Raw genomic sequence first — 19,894 nt, 5'->3', positions numbered from 1 at the left:
TGTGCCACGTTTGGCAAGTCTGATCTACTTCAACCACTCATTTAATAATAACAATAATTCACATTTATAGTCTTCTAAGGTTTACAAAGTAATTTACATGTATTATCTCATTTAAGTGCCCAACAACCATTTGTGGGAGCTGCTATTATTGTCATTTTTTTGCAGATGAAGAAATTGAGACTTAACAAGGTTAAATGTCTCACACGGGGTCCCAGAGGTAGTAAGTGTCTAAGACAGGATTCAAACTTAGAACTTCTTGATTCCAACTGAATCATTCTGTCCATCCACTACCCCACATAGCTGCTTGAACATACCTCCACATCTCCTGCCTTCACTACCGTATCATCCTGCCAAATTCAGTTTATTTAGACCTTTTTAGAACCATATCTACTGCATTAGTAGGACCCAAATATTTGTGACAGAGCAACTGACCTTGAATCTAGGCACCCTGATAATGGGAGATGGGATTGGAGTTCAAATGTATTCAATCAGGGTCTGGAAAAGAAAGAAAGCCTGTATGTCTTTATTTTATTTTCTTTCCTCCCCTTTCATGTGGTGTAGGGGTAGGAACTCCCTTCCCATCCTGGGACCAGCTGAGATGGCTACCTTTTGCTAGTTTTGGAATGAGCGTCAAGGTTCAGAATTGTTAAGAAACTTGAGAAAATTCATTTTGTTGCTTACACTGTGTCCACAGGAGCTTTCAGGTCTTGGTGGTGTAGCAAACAATTAGCTACTTGTTTTAACAACTTTGACATTCACTTTTCAATCTCTACCAAAACCGAATCCCCCCTTTCTTATTTCCTCCTGTGCAACTACAGTCTTCTCTTCTTCACATCCTTCTGCCTTCCATGAAAAGAGCACAGTTTAAATCATTACACAGACATTCCAAAGGTTCTATGCATGTATTCAGTTAATCATCAAGCATTTATTAAGCACCTACTTCATGCCACATGCTCTGATAGGTGCTAGGGATGGAGATTTAAAGTCAAAAGCAGCAGTTCCTGTCATCAAGGACCTTCCATTTTATCAGGTGAAACAGCATGTGCACATATGTAGATAATTGACAATATATACAAAGTCATTTTTTTGCGTCAGGAATAGCAGCAGGGGAATCAGACAAAGAAGAGTCATTTGCACTGAGTTTTAAAGAAAGCTACACGTTCTAAGACATGGTGGTGAGGAAGGAGTGTATTCTACCCAGGGTGGGTGGGGTTGGGGTTGAGGAGGGGGAGGGTAACAGTGTTTGAAGAATAGCCAGTAATCTGGTGTAGTAGAAAGTAGAGTAAGTGAGGGAAGGGATATGTAATATGCTTGGAAAATCACACTGGAGCCTTATGGTGTATTATATCCTAGAATCCTGGCTATCCTATAGATATCTTAAACTCATTGTGTCCAAAATGGAACTCCTCTTTCTCCCTCAAACCCTTCCCTTTTCCTAAACTTCATATTACTACTGAGAGTGCTACCATCTTTCAAGTTACCTGGACAATCTATGTGTCATCCTCAACTTGTCACTCTTCCTACACACACACACACACACACACACACACACACACACACACACACACACACACACTCCCATATCCAATCTTGCCACATCCTGTCTTTACAACATCTCTTCTGTAGGGCGCTGCACGACTTCATCACCTCGTGCCAGGACCATTGCCATAGCTGTCAGCCTCTCCTCAGCTACCAGGGTGATCAGAGTATCAGAACAGGTCTGACCATATCACTCCCCTATTGAGTAAACTCCAGTGGCTCTTTATTATTTCCTGAATCAAATACAAAATCATCTCTTTGACTTTTAAAGCTCTTTATAACCTGATTCCTCCTTACTTTTCTAGTCTTTTTATTCCTTTCCACATAATCCATAATTCAGCAACACTGGCCCCTTTCTTCTCCCTCACCCCTTGCCCCTGCACACAACCCATTTTCCAAATGATGCCTTTTTTTTTCTATTTGTCCTTTACACTTGGAATTCTCTCTTTCATCATGTCTGCCTCCTGGCTTCCTTCCATTCTCCTCTAAAAACATACCTTGATCTCCTGATTGATGACAACACCTTTCCTCTGAGATGATCTCCAGTGTATCCTATATATATCTTGTTTGTACATAGTTGTTTGTACATGTTGTCTTCTGCATTTGTCTCTCTTTATATCCCCATTTAGCACAATGCCTAGTACATAGTAGGTGTTTAATAAATGCTTGCCAACTTTAGGTAGTAGGAAATCACTTGGAGCTTTTTGAGCAGGGGTGTGGCATGGCCATATGCTTTAGGAACATCATTTTGGTAACTATGTGGAAGATGATTTGGAGAGGGGAGAGACTGGAGGCAAAGAGACGTAATTAGGAGCAATAATCTGAGCAAGAAGGCTTAATTTTTTTTCTCCAATGACATGTAAAAACCATTTTAGACATTAAAAAAAATTTTTGATTTCTGAATTCTCTCCCTTCTTCTCTTATCTCCCCGTCCCAGACATGACCAGCAATTTGATATAGGTCATACATGTTCAGTCATGCAAAGCAGTTTGTATTGGTCATTTTGTGAAAGAAAACAGAAACAACAACAACAAAAAAAAACATGAAAAAAATAAAGTAAAAAATGCTTCAATCTGCATTCAAATTCCATCAGTTCTCTCTCTGGAGGTGGATAGCATTTTTCATTCTAAGTTCTTCAGAATCATCTTGGATCCTTGTATGTCTGAGAATAACTAGGCTATTCACAGTTGATCACTGCTCTTAGGGTGTACAATGGTCTCCTCATTCTTAGGCAAGGATTTCTGAGGGCTTGATTAGGATGGTGAATACATGAGTAGAGAGAAAGGGGTGAATTTGAGAGATATTGGGAAGGTGGAATTAACAAGATATGCCCCTTAATTGAATATTGAGAGGTAAAGGAGAGGAAAGAGCTAAATGTGTTTAAAGTTGCAAATCTGAGTGAAGAAAGACAAGAGGACCCAGGACAGAACCTTGGACTACACTTGTAGCAAGTGCTAAAAAAGCTATGACTCACCAATCATAGATCCATCAAAGGAGATTGAGGAGTAAATAGATAGATAACAGAGAAACAAGAGAGGACTGTGCTGGTAAAACTCCAGAGAGAGGTGGTCAGCAGTGTCAGCATATTGTATGAAAAATGTGAGTTAAAAAGAATGAATTTCTGATGCATTTAAATTTTCAAAAGTTGTTGAATATTTAACTTTTTAGTCATCTTCCTAAGAAATTTGACTGTAGAAAAGAAATAGCAATTAAAGTGTAAGTTCACCATACTTTCTCCAGATTTGTTTTATAATCAATTAAAATTCTAATAATAGAAGAGGACTTGGGTTCATCTACAATGGCCCCAGTCTTCCAAACTCTGAGACCAGCTCTTCATCTCCTATGCTATAATGTTCAATAAATGCTAATTGAATTCAACTGACTTTTCTAGGTACTCATTTTCCAAAAAGGTAGACCTTTTCAGTGCCTTTACTATTTTTGCATTTATAAGTAGGAGGTAACTGTAGAATATCCAGTGGTAAATATCTAATAGGTGGTTAATTATTCTGGAAATGCAACTCTGCGCACAGAGAAATCAAGGTAAGAAACTTTCAGGCTTGATACTTTTAACCCTCAAGTATTATGTAGGGGCTTGAGATCTATTAATTCTCTGAGATCTTTTGTTAACTAATTGGTATCTAATTTTGAGTTATTCATAAAGCAAAGTATACCCATAATGTAGAGCAAGACTAATCATTTTGGGATTACAGTTCTTGTGAGAATAATGCCAGTGAGGAGAAAGGCACCTTCCTTTAAGTGGCTAATCTTTGATGAGTCCAGTACAGAGTTTTTTTCCTAGACTTGAAATTACCTTCATTGTATTTTGTTCCCCAAAAAAGCACAACCATTTTCCAACTCATTCTGAACTCAATTTAAGTATATATTTAAAAAAGCCTACTAGGTTCCTAGCACTGTGCTGAATGAACTAAGGATTCTAAGCATGGCCGGACCATTTGCGCTTTTGCTAAGTGGCCCAGTTACACAATATAGGATTCATTTTTAATCTGTCCTTATGCCATTCAAGGACAATTGAAGAATGTGATGCCATTCCTATATTTTCCAATTATTTATAGAAATGGCTTAACTTTGCCTCTGCCAAGAGAGATAAAAACATTTACTGTCCAAGCATTTTTAATAAATGACTCATTACTCCTTAAACAGATGATTCAAGGCCATAGCCTCCCTGATTATAAAACTTTATTGGGTTGTTTGGATTTTTTTTTTTTTTTTGGTTTCTTGGAAATCTGAAAAAATAACACTGAAAATATTTCTACTAATAGGTAATGTTATTCACATGAGACCTAGAGGAGAGCTTTTTTTGTAATTCTAGCAACACAAACTGTTTCAATTCAGCTAGAATTCATTGAAAGCCTACTATGTGCCAACAACTATCCTCAGCAGTAGAGGTAGAAAGAAAAAAAATGAACCAGTTATAAGATCACAGAGCTAAAAAGGGTCTTAGACGCCATCTGCTCCAACCTGTTGATTTTTACAGATGAAGAATGAAAGCCTAGGTCAAATTTGCCTAAGGTCAAATAGGTAGTAAGTAACAGAAGCAGGATTTGTTGACTTCAAATCCAATATTCTCTCCACTGTACTACACCCTAAAAGAACTTACATTCTAGCTGGGGGGAACCCTATTGTAAGTATAGGTAAAATGTGTATAGATTACGTACCGAAAAGCAAAGTTCTAAAGATAAAGCAAAGGGCTCATAGCCCAAATCAGAGACGCATTTCAATTTTAGAGCACCTTCTGTGAAGTAATTTTTAAAAACCTTAGCTGGGCTTGAGATTCTTCTGTGCCTATATGCTATAAGATAAAGATATATTTCTGAAAAGGGCGGGGAGCTAGGAGGCACAGTTGATAGAATGCTGTGCCTAAAGTCAGGGAGACCTGAGTTCAAATCTAGCCTCAGACACTAGCTGTGAGACTCTGGGCAAATCACTTCACCTGCTGTTTGCCTCAGTTTCCTCATCTGTAAAATGATCCGGAGAAGGAATTGGCAAACCACTCTAGTACCTTTGCCAAGAAAACCCCAAATGGGATCATGAAAAACAACAATTTTTGAAAAGACTTGTTTAATTTGGGGTCAGTTAAGGGTCATGAGAATGGACCTGGGAAGGCTTGATAATGGGATTCATTTCTAATTCTGGATGACCCCTGATCTGAAGGGAAAGCGTTATTGATCAGGGGACCAATTTAATCAGTCATTGAATATAGTTTGACTATATTGTGAGCATAACCAGTTTGTCTTTGGGGGAACATTAATGAGCAACAGGGCCTGTTTTAGCAGAGTTTTATTAAGATTTAGTTTACTGCCCTCCTTACTCTACCTCCTTCCATCTGAATATTCTGTTAAATAAGCCTATTAAAGACTTTTGTTGTTTATTCATTTCAGTCCTAACTCTTCAGGACCAGATTTGAACTCAGGAAAAGGAGTCTTCCTGACTCCTGCACTTGCCTTGCTGCCCAATCTTAAAGACTATTCATCTCTATTGGAAAGTTGCTAGGATCCTAGGGGTAACTAAGCAGTACAGTGAGTGGATAGAATATTGGGCTTAGAGTTGGAACAACCAGAGTTCAAATGTGACCCTGGGCAAATAATTTATTCTCTATTTACCTCAGTTTTACCATCTGTGAAAATGGGGATAATAATAACATCTGTGACTCTGGGTTTTTGTGAAGATCAAATGAGATAATATTTGTAAAGCACTAAGCACAGTTTGTAGCACATAGTAGGTGCTATGTGTTAGCTCTTTTTATTATTTTTTTTTTTTATTATTATGCACTTAAAAAGTTCTGGGTTTGGGAGTCAGGAGCCTTGAGACATACGTAGTACTAGTTCTGCCACTAATTAACATTAGTCATAACCTTAAGCCAGAGATCAGCACTGAACTAAGGATTCACAACAGTTATTGTAATTCCAGTTGTACTACTTGCTGTCACAGGTCACTTAACCTCCATGAACTTTAGTTTCCTTATCTGCAAAATAGGAGCAGCCATGCCTATTGTGTCCTGGCAACCTTGTAGAATAAATTTGAGTGGGGAAAAAAAAATGAGACAGTCTATGTGAAAGTGCTTTATAAATGACACAGAGGCATTGCATTTTGTGTTTCTTCATTCACTCAAAAGTATATCCTGAGCACTTTTTTTCCTTAAAAGCATTGTGTTAAGTACTATGTTGGATATTCCTTAATGTTATCCTTAAGATACTTGTAACCTAGGATGGTACATAAAACATACACAGATAAGCTTAAGTTTAAGAGAAGAAACTTAAATATAAGAGGAGGAAAACAGAGGAAAGCGATGAACTAGACCTTAATAGAATATTTGCTCACTTGTTTATGAATGATCACCCAAATGAATTAAGCATAATGCATAGTAAAATGATAATGATTATATTATAAGTATATAAAAAAAGTGCAAAATTTTATTTGCGTTCAAGTATCATTGCCAACTGAGAGAAATCGGGGCTAATGTCATGGGAGAAATAACTCTTGAAGGATAAGATTTCCCAGGAGGCTAGGCAGAAGTTGTAGGTAGCAAGGAAGTATTCTGGGGATAGGGAATGATGGGATAAATAAAGATCCAGAAACAAAAACAAAATGTGAGGTCTGTTTTTGAAGAGAGGGTCAAGGGAACACTTATGGACAGGATGATTCCTCTCGTAGCATTCTCTGGGATAGATTGGATGAGAGAGAACAGTTACAAGACTATTGCAGTAATCCAGGTAAAAGGTAATGAAGGCCTGTGCTAGGATGAGGGGAGTATAAAAAATGGAAAGAATGGCATAGATATGGGAGAGATAGAATTGACAAGACTTGACAGACTCATCTCAAGGAGCTCACATCCTTGTGGAGGAGACATGTAAATAACAGTGCACATGCTAATATTTGTATATATACCTATGTACATATACATACATACATACACATATATCTATATCTATCTATCCATATATGTATATATATGCACATATATATAAAGAGAGAGAGGGAGAGTGTAAATGGAAGGCAATCTCAGAAAAGGCACTAGTAGCTGAGACAGATACAGAAAAACCTCCTGCTGAAGGTAGGATTTGAACTCAGTCTTGAAGGAATCCAGAGAACCAAGACAGTGGAGGTGAGAATGGAGAGCACTGCAGGCATGAGAGACAGTCACCATATAGGCAGATTTCTACCAGCATATTATCTTGGGAGTCGTTTTCTTTTTGTCTATAATAATAATATAATATAATATGATATAAAATAATGTAATATAATATAATATATTTATAGTAGTAAGTCTATTACTACTGCCATCTTGGTCCAAGCCTTTGTGTTCTCGCAGCTTCCTAACTAGTCTTTCCACTTCTAGCTTCAACCTGCTCCAGTCCGTCCCATACATGGCAGATAGTTAACCTTCCTAATTCAAAGTTTTTGATTACTTTCTTGCTTAAAAATCATCACTTGTTTTCCTGTTGCCTAAAGAATCATACTGTCACAGAATTTGAGTCAGAAGGGAACTCAGCAACCATTGGACCAACTCCGAGCTGAAAAGGAATACACTCTACCATCTAGCCTATACTTCACGACTTCATGACCTCACTACGTTATGACATAACCCATTCTAGTTTTAGAAAGCGCTGGTTGTTAGGATGTGTAGGCCTAAATTGACTTCTGTACCTCTCGCCTATTACTCTTAGTCTAAACAAAATAAATCTAAATCTCTTCCATATAGTAAACCTTAAGGTACTTGAAAACAGCTTTCATGCTCCCCCTGCCAAAAAAAAAAATTTCCCCTAGAGTAAACATCTCTACTTCTTTCAACTGATCCCCATAAAAGTGGAGCTTAAGGACCTTTGCTGTGATGGCTTCTCCTTTGTGGATGAAGTCAGGCCTATTTGCTTGAATTCATCAAAGACAGATATACTGTCTTACTATCTCCCTTCTAATCTTGGGTACTTTTAAAAATCTATTTTTGTGCTGTTTCTGTCTTGTCTTTTCTAGTCAAAAGATCATTCTGCTTGGCAGAGAAAATGAACATAATAAACGAGCGGCATTACCTCCCTCTCAGCCCCCACCCACACATTGTCCATTATCATTGCCCCATTCATGCCAAGCAGTGAGCCTATTTTTGGAGGATGTATTCCTAAGTCCCCGAATTCACCATCTTGGTACATTCTGGCACTTTTAGAAATGTGATGGCCAGAACTGAATGTAAGATGGCAGATGTGGTCTGACTGGAGCATAGGATTTCCTTCTTCTGAACATCATATTTCTATTAATTTAGCTTAAGACCACATGAAATCCCAGATCTTCTAACAGTGAAGTTTTGAAAAATTATTTTCAGTTCATAAATAGCAAAAATGTTTCCTCATTTGCATCACTTTAACTCCTCTCTCTTGTAAATATTTGCTGTTTTTCTTTACAACAATGATACATTTGGGTCACAGTTTAAGAAAGTCATTTTATATAAAAATTCATTATGTAAGTAACCTTCTAGGATGAATTATGAGTGGTTCTAGGCTTTTTGTGTGATAGCTAATCCCAGATCACTTTTCATATTTTTTTTTATTTTAAAGCAGGGGTTCTTAAAGCATTTGGAGGGTCACAGTTCCTTTTGGAGGTCTGTTGAAACCTATTTACCCCTTCTGAAGTCAAGGCAGGAATCACTTATTAATCTCCTTCTATGTGCCAGGCACTGGACTAAACAGAGTAATGTTTTAAGTGCACAAAATAAAACGCATAGCATTATACAAGAAACCAATTATATTGAAATTTAAAAAATGTATTTTTTGCTATCCAAATTCATGATTTGAATCTGTCCATGGATTCCTTTTAGGGGGTGGTCTGTGGATCCCAGGTGGAGAACCCCTGCTTTAAAGGAAGATACTAGAGTTGATGGCCAACATAAAGAGAAATCCCAGTGGACAGAGACCAGTAGAATGAAAATGAATGAGAAGAGTGTGCTAAGACTGGTCAAGCAAGAGTTAACAGGGCAGTGACTCCCTGGAGAGGCTGTTTACAAAAGTTTATGGCTTGGGTGTGAATTGGCTATTTAAGAGTGGGTCTATGCTCTCCTGAACTTCTCCCCAGAGCTGCCGGGAACCCTGTCAAAGGACCCAGCCAACCATGAGAGGAGACCTGTTTCCATTCTCAATAGGATTGTTTTAAAAGTAAAAGAGCTTTATTTTTTTTTAAGCCTCTAAAAATATGGTTGTGATCAACTGTTTGCTCTTCCAGTGTGTATGTGGACAACCCTTGCCAGTGGCAGACTCAGAGGTAGGTCGATTTGGCTTCTTTGGGGGAAAGGTTTGTTTGTTTTTCTTTGACACCCTCCAAGGAGTTCAAAGTAGAATCAAGAATGGAAGACTTTGTCACTGACATTGGATTTAGGCAGTTTTCTTTATTTCTTTTTTGTCCTGAGCCAGATAAAGTTGGCTAATGTTGATTACTTTTTGAAAATAGTTCAAGGTTCTCATTTGTCTTCCAGGCCTATCTCTTTCTGACGGGACTGAAATCGTTAGTGCTAACTGAAATCTGAGTGATTTCTTCCCTCCGTCCTTGGGTCAGAAATTAAACAGACTCTTCAGCCTAACACGTATTTTCCCAAACTAATGTTGCTATGGGCCCTAAGACCCTGCGCTGTGTATTTCCCTTTGCTGCTGTAGTCCGAGAAGTTTGCCGGAATGAGCAGCAGGTTAGGGCAGAGGCACCTGTGGGTGGACAGTGGCCGAGATTGGAGGCGCATTGCATTAAAAAGATTAATCCAATCACTGTTGCTGGTGGTATGTGATTTCCCTGCTTTGGGGAATACGTGGAATTACTGAGCTGAGATCATTTCCTGGAATGTGTTTGAGTCCTCCGGAGGATTTGTTACCTGCACAGCTAAGCTGGGCTATTGTTTTCCCAAATCCATTTCCTTATTTTTCAGCTTCAGTGAAGAAAATCTGGCTCCTTTTTGCATAAGAATAAGAAAAAAGTAAATTCATCATCCGTTTGGGCTGGCTTTGGTGGACCTTGCCCAAATCTGATCTCTGGGGCCTCTGTCTCTCCTCTCTCTCTCTCTCTCTCTCTCTCTCTCTCTCTCTCTCTTTCCATCTCTCTCTTCATCTCTCTGTCTCACTGCCTAAATGATTTAATCTTGAACCAAAATTGGTCAAAAAAAATAATTTTCAGGGAAGAAAAAGAGTTGAAATATCTACCATTTCTTAAGAACCCCCTGTTTGTCACAGTGTCTGTTGGAATAATGATATTGAATTCTGGATTGCCTTAGGACAGATACAGGCAGTGGGAGCAGTTCATACTGTTAAAGGTTAAAAGTGTTTTCTCCTCATCTTATTGTTCATAGATTTTTATTATTGTTATGAGAGGCAGTGTGTTGCAGTGCATAGAGAGCTGAATGGAGCATCCTGGAATCAAGAAGACCTAGGTTCAGATCCTGTTTTTGACACATACTGGCTGTTACCCTGAATAAGTTACCTGAACCTCTCTTTGCTCTGGGCAACTAACTCCAAGACTGTACATGGCAGAGAAAGTGTCAGCTTGCATTAGTGAAGGGAATTTCCTTTCTTGGGAGGTCCCTATAACAAAAAGTAACAAGCCCAGTCTCTTTACTATCCCTTTTCATGATATGTTAGTTCTGATGAAGTAAATACTTCCAAGTGCTTTTGAGCTTTAATATTGACCTACAAATTTCTCTTCTTCCTGCTTCAGTTTTTCCATTCTAAAAACTGGAATCTCTTTGGGAGAGATTTACCCAGGATACATTATGAATGGCAGACTGAGACAGAGCACAAAGAAAAATCAGACATTTGTTTTAATATCATTTGTTTCATTCCTGATGGTTTTAGAATCTCTGAGTTTCTCCTGCAGATTATAAGCAGATATGGCCGCTGAGAAAATGGGGTAGACTTCCATGGTCCTGGCCTTTGAATACCATTGGTTGATTTTTTAAAAAAGTTTTCTTAGTATTTTGAAGAGGAAAAAAAGCAGAAAGGTAAACTTGTAAATCCTGCTTAAGTTGCTATCTTTTCTCAGTCTGGGGCCACTCATTACTCTAAGGTAGCCAGGGCTGCTAAGTTTGGTAATTTATCACAGTTCTATCCTTTGTTTTGGGGAAACCCTGGCCTAGGGAGGGCTCCTATAAACCCTGTTCCCCTCTGTCCACCATGTAACTTACTAGCTGCTCTGTTCCCTTCCCCCATGTCCTGGGATAGATCTTGCCCTTTCATCCCTGTTTTATATCTATGGAAGTACTAGGAAGGAGGCCAGAGAGACATGTCCGTGTGGCCGGACACTTATTTAAACTCGCTGTGGACTCCCTGATCTGTCTTCCTTTCACTACTGTTGTGGCTGCCATCTCTCATTACTTCCCTTATACAGCCAACTCACACTCAGCCCTCACATTGCAGGAGATACGTCTAAGCATCATTCATTGAACAAACAATTGTTGGTTGCCTAGCCTTATGCCGAATGCTAGGAGAAATGCAATATTTCTATTACACCAGCCCCTACCTTTTTGGAGGTTACAGTCCTGTTGGAGGATGAACTAAGTACAGATAGCTGTAACATACAGTATTATATAATGAGTGCATTAGAGGGTGTGATATAAGGACATATTTCAGGTTGCTTTTCTCTAATGTGTCTATTATAATAAGGACAAGGCCTTAACTCTAGACAGAGGCAGGGGCAGGGGAAAGATTGTAGATTTTGGCATCCAAGGCCTTAGGTTGGAATGCCACCTCTGCTGCTTACCACCTGTGAGACCTTTGGTAACCCATTAATCTCTCCACAACTCCATTCCCTCATCCATAAAACGAGGGGGAATGGAATGCATAACCCCCGAGGTTCCTTATAGCTTTCAGTTTATGAATCTATGAACCTGAGACTTTGTGGAGGAGTCAGTACTTTAAAGAGAAGTAAAAATCATGTCCAGAAGCAAACCTATGAACTTTTGAATTATACAGGCCAATCTAGATTAGGGCATACTCCTCGATAATAGTTATTCTATCTCATCTTTAAAAGGATCAATTAATGTGAATGAAGTGCTTTGAATGTTTAGGAAATTATTACCTAAGAATCATAAAATATTGAACTGGAAGAAATTTTGGAGTTTATGTTTCAAATGCCTGGTTTTGCTGATGAGGAAACTGAGAGTGAGTGACTTTCTGATGTCACCCTGCTATTGAGCAACCACTGATAAATGCATTCTACAATATTGACCCTGAAGTAGCCTTGCATTCTTCTGGTCTGCACCTGTGATTTCACAGGGATAGCAATGTGGATCAGCAGCACTTCTTGCAGCAACTGGAGGTGCAGTGGATAGAGTGCTGGATCTGGAGTCAGGAAGACTTGAGTTCAAATCCAGCCTCAGAAATTTACTTTGTGACACTGGGCAAGTCACTTAACCTCTGCCTCGATTTCCTTATCTTTTAAATGGCAATAATTATAGCACCTACCTCCCATTTTGGTGAGGATCAAACGAGATAAAAATTGTAAAGTGCTTGACATCGTATATTTAGCATGTAGTAAGGACTGTATAAATGTGAATTATTATTATCGTTCTGAAATCTGTTACTTGAGTTACTTGATCATTAGGAAGTTAAGTGAGTTGCCCGGGGCTACACAACCAATGTGTGTCAGAAGTAGGACCTTGAATCCAAAGCTTTCTGACTTAAGAACAGCTCCCTATCTACTTTGCCATACTGCCAGTGCTGGGTTTAAGCTTCTTGAAAAACACCTTCAGTTTCAGAGTAGCCTATATTTTACCATAAGAAAATACCTCAGAATAGCAAAGTATTACGTTGTAAACTCATTTCCTTTACCAGCTATTTCCTTAGGCTAGTCTATTGTTCCATAAATTTAGTCTGACCACTGTAGCAGGATAAATGATGGTCCAATCAGCATCATATTAACATCAGTGCTCTTTTTTTTAAAAAAAAAACTTGTTTTTTATCACAGATATAACTGACTAGTCCTTCCAGCAAAATGACTCTAAGTTAAGTTATGGTTTTAATTCAGTCTGGAACTAAAATTGGATTGATTTATTTTAGTTTGTGTCTTAGTTAAGTCTTTACTTTCCAGTAGCAAAATAAACCAAAGGTTCCTTAAAGGAGGGTGGATGGCATAGACAGGGGGTTGGAGCTGTTGTTTCATTTTGTTTTACATTTCTCTAGACATTTAAGCTCACTTAACTTGTTCACATTTGAAAAGGTTGTTACTGATGAACAGTGGAGGAAGTCTTCCTCCCAGGATGAGGAAAAGACCGAGCCACAAAGAGTCACAAGGAGGAGATGGGGTTCTGGAAAAAGATCTCGACCTCGGCCCCTTTCTGATTATAGTCAGTTGACAAGCAGAAGCTTCTCCATTCCTGAAGACTCTGTTGCCGTGGAAACCCAAAAACTGGACTATGTGGATGGAGGAAACCAGCAGAGTGTGGCCTCCTCTGACACCTCGGACCAAAATGTTTCTTTGGATTACCCGAGAGGATGCCGAAAAAGAAGACCCATCTCTGTGATAGGAGGGGTCAGTTTCTATGGGAACAACCAGACGGAAGAAATAGAAAATCTTCTGACCCAAGTAAGATCTGATGTGCTTCTTCCAAAGTCCACAAGCCCCAGTGTTTCTTCAGCCTCCTGGCCTTTGTCTTCGAGCTCTAAAATAAACAGGATACTTCTCCTTTCTTCTCTTTTCCCCAAGTGTGATGTCAGCTGCTCTCAGTCTTTTCTTCCTGACTTTGTCTGAAGATATATTCTAATTCAAACTAACCAATCTGACCTCTGGATGCTTTTCACTAATGTACTTTCTCTCTTTGGGGTAGTAAATCGTTTATGAAGCATGTAAACAGGGAAAGTTCTGTAGTCTATGATGTAGTGATAAGTAGTTTGAATCAGAACTGGGGGAAAGTGACAAGAAATAAAGCTCTTAATGGAAGAAAAAGTTGTTCTTCAGTTTTAATATATATAGATGGAGAAATTGAAGACAGATGAGATTTTCTTTTAAAGATAGGAAATAGAATTTTCTGGAATATATTTCCTGGATCACTTCTCCAGCCATATTGCCAATTAAGTGGTTAAAATTCTACTATTGGTCCTTTTGGTGAATATCAGAAAACCATTCAGCAGGATTGGATACCCTAATTGATTAGACCTGGGCTAGGCATTGGGAGAAAGGCAGTAAATTATAAGGTATGCTCCTTCTCCTAGATGCAGGGATGGGGAACCTGCGGCCTCCAGGCCATATATGACTCTCTAGGTCCTCAAGTGCAGCCCTTTGACTGAATCCACACTTCACAGAACAAGTCCCATTAATAAAAGGGAATGAAACTTGGATTAGAGGGCCACGTGTGACCTCGAGGCTGCAAGTTCCTCACCACTGGCAGTGAACAAGGACCGACAGAGATGAAAAATTCTGAAAAGAATGTAACATTTATTTTTGTTAAGCCGATTATCTAATATCATTAATTGTGATTAACCTTGACTTGGAAACTTTAAAATTTAAATTCTTAAAATTGAGAACTTAAAAAAATAAGGTGAAAAATTTGTTTACATTGAAATCCTTAAGACATATTTAAAAGTTTTGCTCCCAAAGAGGCAACATGGAATAGTGAATAGAGGGGTCCTCTGAGGCAATAAAGCCTGAGTTCAAGTCATGCCTCTGATGTGCTAGCTGGGTGACCCTAGGCAAGCCACCTATCATCTCAGTACCCCAGGCTATTCTCTTAGACTGTAAATTCCAGAGCAGTTGCCAAGTCATGGTTCCTAGAGGGAGTTTCCCTACACCAATGAAATAATAGAACTGGTCAAGATAATACTAATTTTGAAAAAAATTTTGTATACTAGGTGGAATATTAGATAATTGGAAGCTAAGCCTACTTTAAATATATACATATATGTAGATATATACTGTATATATCTACATATGTGTATATAAATATATATGTGTGTATCTGTGTGTGTGTGTGTGTATATATATATATATATATATATATCTGCATATGTATATGTGTGTATGAGAGAGAGAGAGAAAGGGAGAGAGACAAAAAGACTGTTAGGGAGCTCAGTATTGGGGCAATGAGATGAGTTTATTTAAAAATTTTCTTTGAATTTGTCCAATTTGGGAAATTGGGAGGCAAAAAAAGGAAAGGATAAACTTGCCCTAATTTAGTGTGTATTTTAAAATCAAATTAAATATGGCAGATCTGGTTAGCAAAGACAGATTCCAATTGTTTGCTCCCATTTTAAATAGACTTCATGTCAGCAGAATTAATTTATGTGGAAGAGGAGACATGGTATTGTAAACTAGACTATCTTCCAGATAGCAGAAGAAGCTTTTTTGGTGGGGGATGGGGATGGTGGAAAGGTCCTTCTTAAAAAGGTATCTTAACTTCTTTTACTGCATTTATCTGGAGGAACATCTTGAGAAATCTACAAGCTTCCTTCATGGACTTCTCTTTTTCTGTTCTCTATAATACTTTGGCTTGGTATTACATACAATTGACAAATGTCATAGACTGTATTCATGTTTGAAGGATGATGGAATATAGGCAAATGCAGACTGTAAACAACTGAAGAAGTGAGACTTTTAAAGTGCTACTGAGACTCAGTACAAGCTGAGGTTTTTGACACCATTTGATAGAGGATGTTTGAAATCTGTAATCAGCTTCAGGGTGAGAACCTTGATCTTGGCCGTATTGTGTGAAAAGGATTACAAGAACTGTAACTTCTGAGAATCTTTGATTATAACTAATAACAACCTTTCATTTTCTTTTTGTAGCCAGTAACAAGGCCCCCAGTTCCAGCTCATCAAGTGCCACCATATAAAGCTGTTTCTGCCCGGTTACGGCCATTCACATTTTCACAAAGCACACCCATTGGGCTGGACCGAGTTGGACGCAGACGGCAGATGAGAGCATCTAATAGTAAGTTTCTTGAAGCTCTTAGAGATCATCATAGGAAACATCAGGAGGCATCTTTTTTTCAAAGTATTATGATTTTGCCTTTTATATAGCTTCACAAAAATGTAAAAAATCTTATCTGTCTAAACTTTTATATTTAAAAAAGGTGTTTTGATGATCATTTGGGTGAAATGGACTAAACATTAGACTTGGAATGAGAAGATTTAGTCAAGTTACATCAATAATGTGCTAGCCACTATGCTAAGTGCTGGTGATACAAAGAAAAATAAAAACGTTCCCTTCTCTCAGGGAACTCGCATTCTGATGGGGAAGACGATATGCCTACAACTATGTATTTTTAAGATTTCGAGTAAAAGGAAGGCAATCTCAGAGGGAAGATATAAGCACTGAGGGGGACCAGGAAAGGTTTTTTGCAAAAGGTGGTGTTTTAGTTGAGACTTAAAGCATGCCAGGGAAGACAGGAGGCAGAAAGAAGGAGGGAGGGCATTCAAGGCATGAGGTATAGCCAATGTAAAGGTGTGGATGAAGTGTCTTGATCAAGGAAAAGCAAGGAGGCCAGTGTCACTGAATCACAGTCATGGAAATAGAAAATAGAATCATAGTCGTGGAAATCATACATAGAAATAGTCAAGTATAAGATGATTGGAAAGGAAAAAAGGGCTTAGGTTAGAAAGGGCTTTAAAGTCTTATCCAGATATTTTGTTTTGTTTTTGTTTTGTTTTTTAAATCTCCCAAGTTAGAGTTGATTTCTAGAGTCAATTGATAGTTAGATAAGGGAACAGCTATCGATACCATATGTATGAAGAACTTGGCTTTAAATCAGAAAATTCTACCTTCAGTTACTTGCTTATCTTTGCCTTTGAAGCTAAGCACCATGGTATAGTGGAAAATGCACTGGGTTACAGATGATGTAGTTTTTAATCCAAACTCTTCTTTTGACTAATTTTGTGAATTTAGGTAAGTCATTTAACTTGCTGGTCCTCAGTTTCACATTCTCAGACTTGAAAGGAATCTGAGGCCATTTATTTAGCTTTCAAAAAAAATAGAAAGAATCATAGATGTAGGACTGGAAAAGAGCTTAGAAGCCACTTAGTCCAACCCCTCTCACTTTACAGATGAGGAAACTAAGGCCCATAGTGGTTAAATGACTTGCCCAAACTTAATAAATATCAAAGGTGGGATTTGACCTGATCTGCTGTACCATACTGCCTTCCTCAACCCATACTTTTATAGAAATAACCTCTTCAAAATTCAAGTCAATAAACATGAAATTATTATTAGCTTTATTATTTATTTATACATTATATTTATTTATATAAGTTTATTATTAAATTTATTATTGTTTATTATTAACTAGGTATTGAGTACTGTGTACTCTTCTCAGACCTAGAAATATAAAGATAAAAATCTCTTGACTTCAGAGAGTTTACTTTCCACTGGGGGAAAACAGTATGTATACAGATAAAGAAATACAAATTAATTTGGGGGTGAGTTGGAGTGAACGCTAAAATTTGAGAGAAGGAAGGACATCTTGTACCGTAGAAGATGGGAGTTGATCTGGACTTCTACTCCATTGATAGGGAATATCTGAGGCTGGATTTGAACTCAGGAAGTTGAGTCTTCCTGACTCCAGACCCAGTGCTTTATCCATTGTATCATTTAGCTGCCCAAGATTTATGTTTGCCTCTCTGCATTTTCTGCCACTGCTCTGTGCCCTGGTCATTTAACTTCTCTGGTCTTCTATTTTACAAACTCAGATTTGGAAGGAATTTTAGAGGCCATTTAGACCAGAATGTCATAGATCTAGAGCTGGAAAGAAATTCAGAGACCGCCTATTCCAATCTCCTTCATTTTACAGATGAGAAAACTGAGACCCAGCAAGCTGAGTGTTTACTTGGGCCTCTAGGGCCAATTAGAACTAGTCTCATCTGTCTTCCACATCGCAGCCTTTCAAATACCTAAAAACAGTCCTGCCAGGTCTTCGTCTCCAGGCTCAACATCTCCATTTCCATCAACTAATCTGTGTGGTACAGTCTTGAGATCCTTCACCATCTCTCTGCTTCTTCTGGATGTCCTCCAGTTTACTATGTCCTTCTTAAAAATGTAGAACCACAAGCAATACTCCTGGTGTGATTTAAATAAGGGAACTATTACAACCTTAATTTTGAACATAATCCCTCCCCTCATATGGCCTGTTGCGTTGGCATTCTATGTTCCCATATTGCTCCGTTGATTCATCCTGTTCTGGTCTGGATCATTTTCAAATAAACTTTTATCTAGTTGTGTCTCACCCATTTTGCCCTTGTCAAGGTGATTTTTTGAACCCATGTTAAAACTTTACATTTATCCCTATTAAATTTCATCTTAGTAGATTCAGGCCAGTTTTCTGTCTTGTCAAGATCTTTTTGGATCCTGACGCTTATATTTCTTGTCTTTTTGTTACCAGAAAATTTGAAAAGCTTGCCATTTTATGCCTTTATCCAAATTCATTGAAAAAAAAAATTAAGTAGGTCAGGGCCAAACATAGATCCGTGGCTTACTCAACTAGAGACCTTCTTCCAAGTTGATATTGAACCATTAATGCCTATTCTTTGAGCTTACCACTTCTAAACCCACCAAAGTGTGTGACTAGCCCACTTCTCTCTTTTTCCACATGAATACAGGGAAACATTGTCAAGTATTTTGCTAAAAAACTAGGTTAAATATGACTATAGCATTCCCCTGTTCTACCTGCCTTTCAAAAAAAACCTAACTAAATGTGGCATAATCTGGCCTTGATTAAGTGGTGCTGGCTCTTTCTGATCTCTGAACCTTCTCAAGAGCTTCACCAACTATTCCTTTAATAATAGATTCTATAGTTTTGCCAGGCATCAAGATTATATTCCACTGTGGGTTTTGTTCCCCCCTCTCCCTTTTTTTTTTTTTTGAAAATTGGTACATTTTCTCTCTTCTAAACCCATGGTACCACTTCTATTGTCCACAATCATTCAAAGGTCATTGATGGTAGTTCAGCAATCACATTTATCAGATTTTTGAGTACCCTTGTATGGAGATCACCTGCATCTGTTGATTTGATTCATCAAAGGCAGCCAAGTACTCACTTATCATCTTCCTATTTAGCCATTTATATTTTTCCTTCCCAGTCTAAAGATCATTCTCCTTGGCAAAAGAAACAGAAATAAAATAAGAGTTAAACAGGTCTCATCATTCATTGGCTATTATCATTATCTTCTCCCTACCAAAGAGCAATCCTACTCTTCTTAAAATCCCATTATGTCTGTGTGTGTGTGTGTGTGTGTGTGTGTGTGTGTGTGAGACAGAGACAGAGACAAAGATGCTATATGTTGGTTGCTATGAGTCGTTGATTAATACTGAGCTTGCAGTCCACTAAAGCTCCTGTATCACCATATGTATGTATGTGTGTGTGTTCATCTTTTGTTGCCAAAGAAGACCATGCCATCAGAGAAATGATGACATGATTTGCTCTTGATTTTGTTTTTGAGTGAGAGAAGGGCTATGCAGGTCACCAGCCTCACTTCTCCTCCAGAGCCATCTGAATACACTGACCAGATATTCATCAGGATGACTGGAGATGACCCAGGATGAGCCAATTGGGGTTAAGTGACTTACCCAAGGTCACACAGCTAGTGAGTGTCAAATGTCTGAGGTGAGATTTGAACTCAGGTCCTCCTGACTTCTGCGCTGGTGCTCTATCCACTGCACTACCTAGCTGCCCTCATATCACCAGAACTATTAACTGGCTATATCTCTATCATCTTGTATTTATACAGTTGATAGTTTTGAACCAATATATGGTACATTTATTCCTACCAAAATCTATCCTATTTATTCAACCCATAATCTGAACCTGCCGAGACGTTTTCTTACTGACTCTGCCACTTAGCAGGTTATTCTGCATCATGTTGTCTGCAAATTTGATAAGCAAGTTGTGTA

The 19,894-nt window shown here is 38.3% G+C and overlaps 1 protein-coding gene across 5 annotated transcripts in view; it reads left to right on the top strand.

Moving 5' to 3' along the window:
• Positions 1-19,894, top strand: part of SPATA13 (spermatogenesis associated 13) — a 362,537-nt gene that overhangs the window by 284,244 nt on the left and 58,399 nt on the right. For 4 of the 5 annotated variants that reach the window (XM_072611736.1, XM_072611739.1, XM_072611737.1 and 1 more), the window contains 3 exons: positions 9,265-9,303; positions 13,237-13,602; positions 15,799-15,943. In XM_072611736.1, coding sequence (XP_072467837.1) covers positions 9,265-9,303; positions 13,237-13,602; positions 15,799-15,943 — 550 coding nt within the window. The remainder of the gene's footprint in view (positions 1-9,264; positions 9,304-13,236; positions 13,603-15,798; positions 15,944-19,894) is intronic. The other variant, XM_072611740.1, reaches the window with a different exon arrangement.

This window comes from Notamacropus eugenii, chromosome 5 (genome assembly GCF_028372415.1).
Source record: "Notamacropus eugenii isolate mMacEug1 chromosome 5, mMacEug1.pri_v2, whole genome shotgun sequence".
Classification (NCBI taxonomy): Eukaryota; Metazoa; Chordata; class Mammalia; order Diprotodontia; family Macropodidae; genus Notamacropus; species Notamacropus eugenii.
Note: the sequence above shows the minus strand (reverse complement) of the source record. Positions and strands in the feature narration are given on the sequence as shown.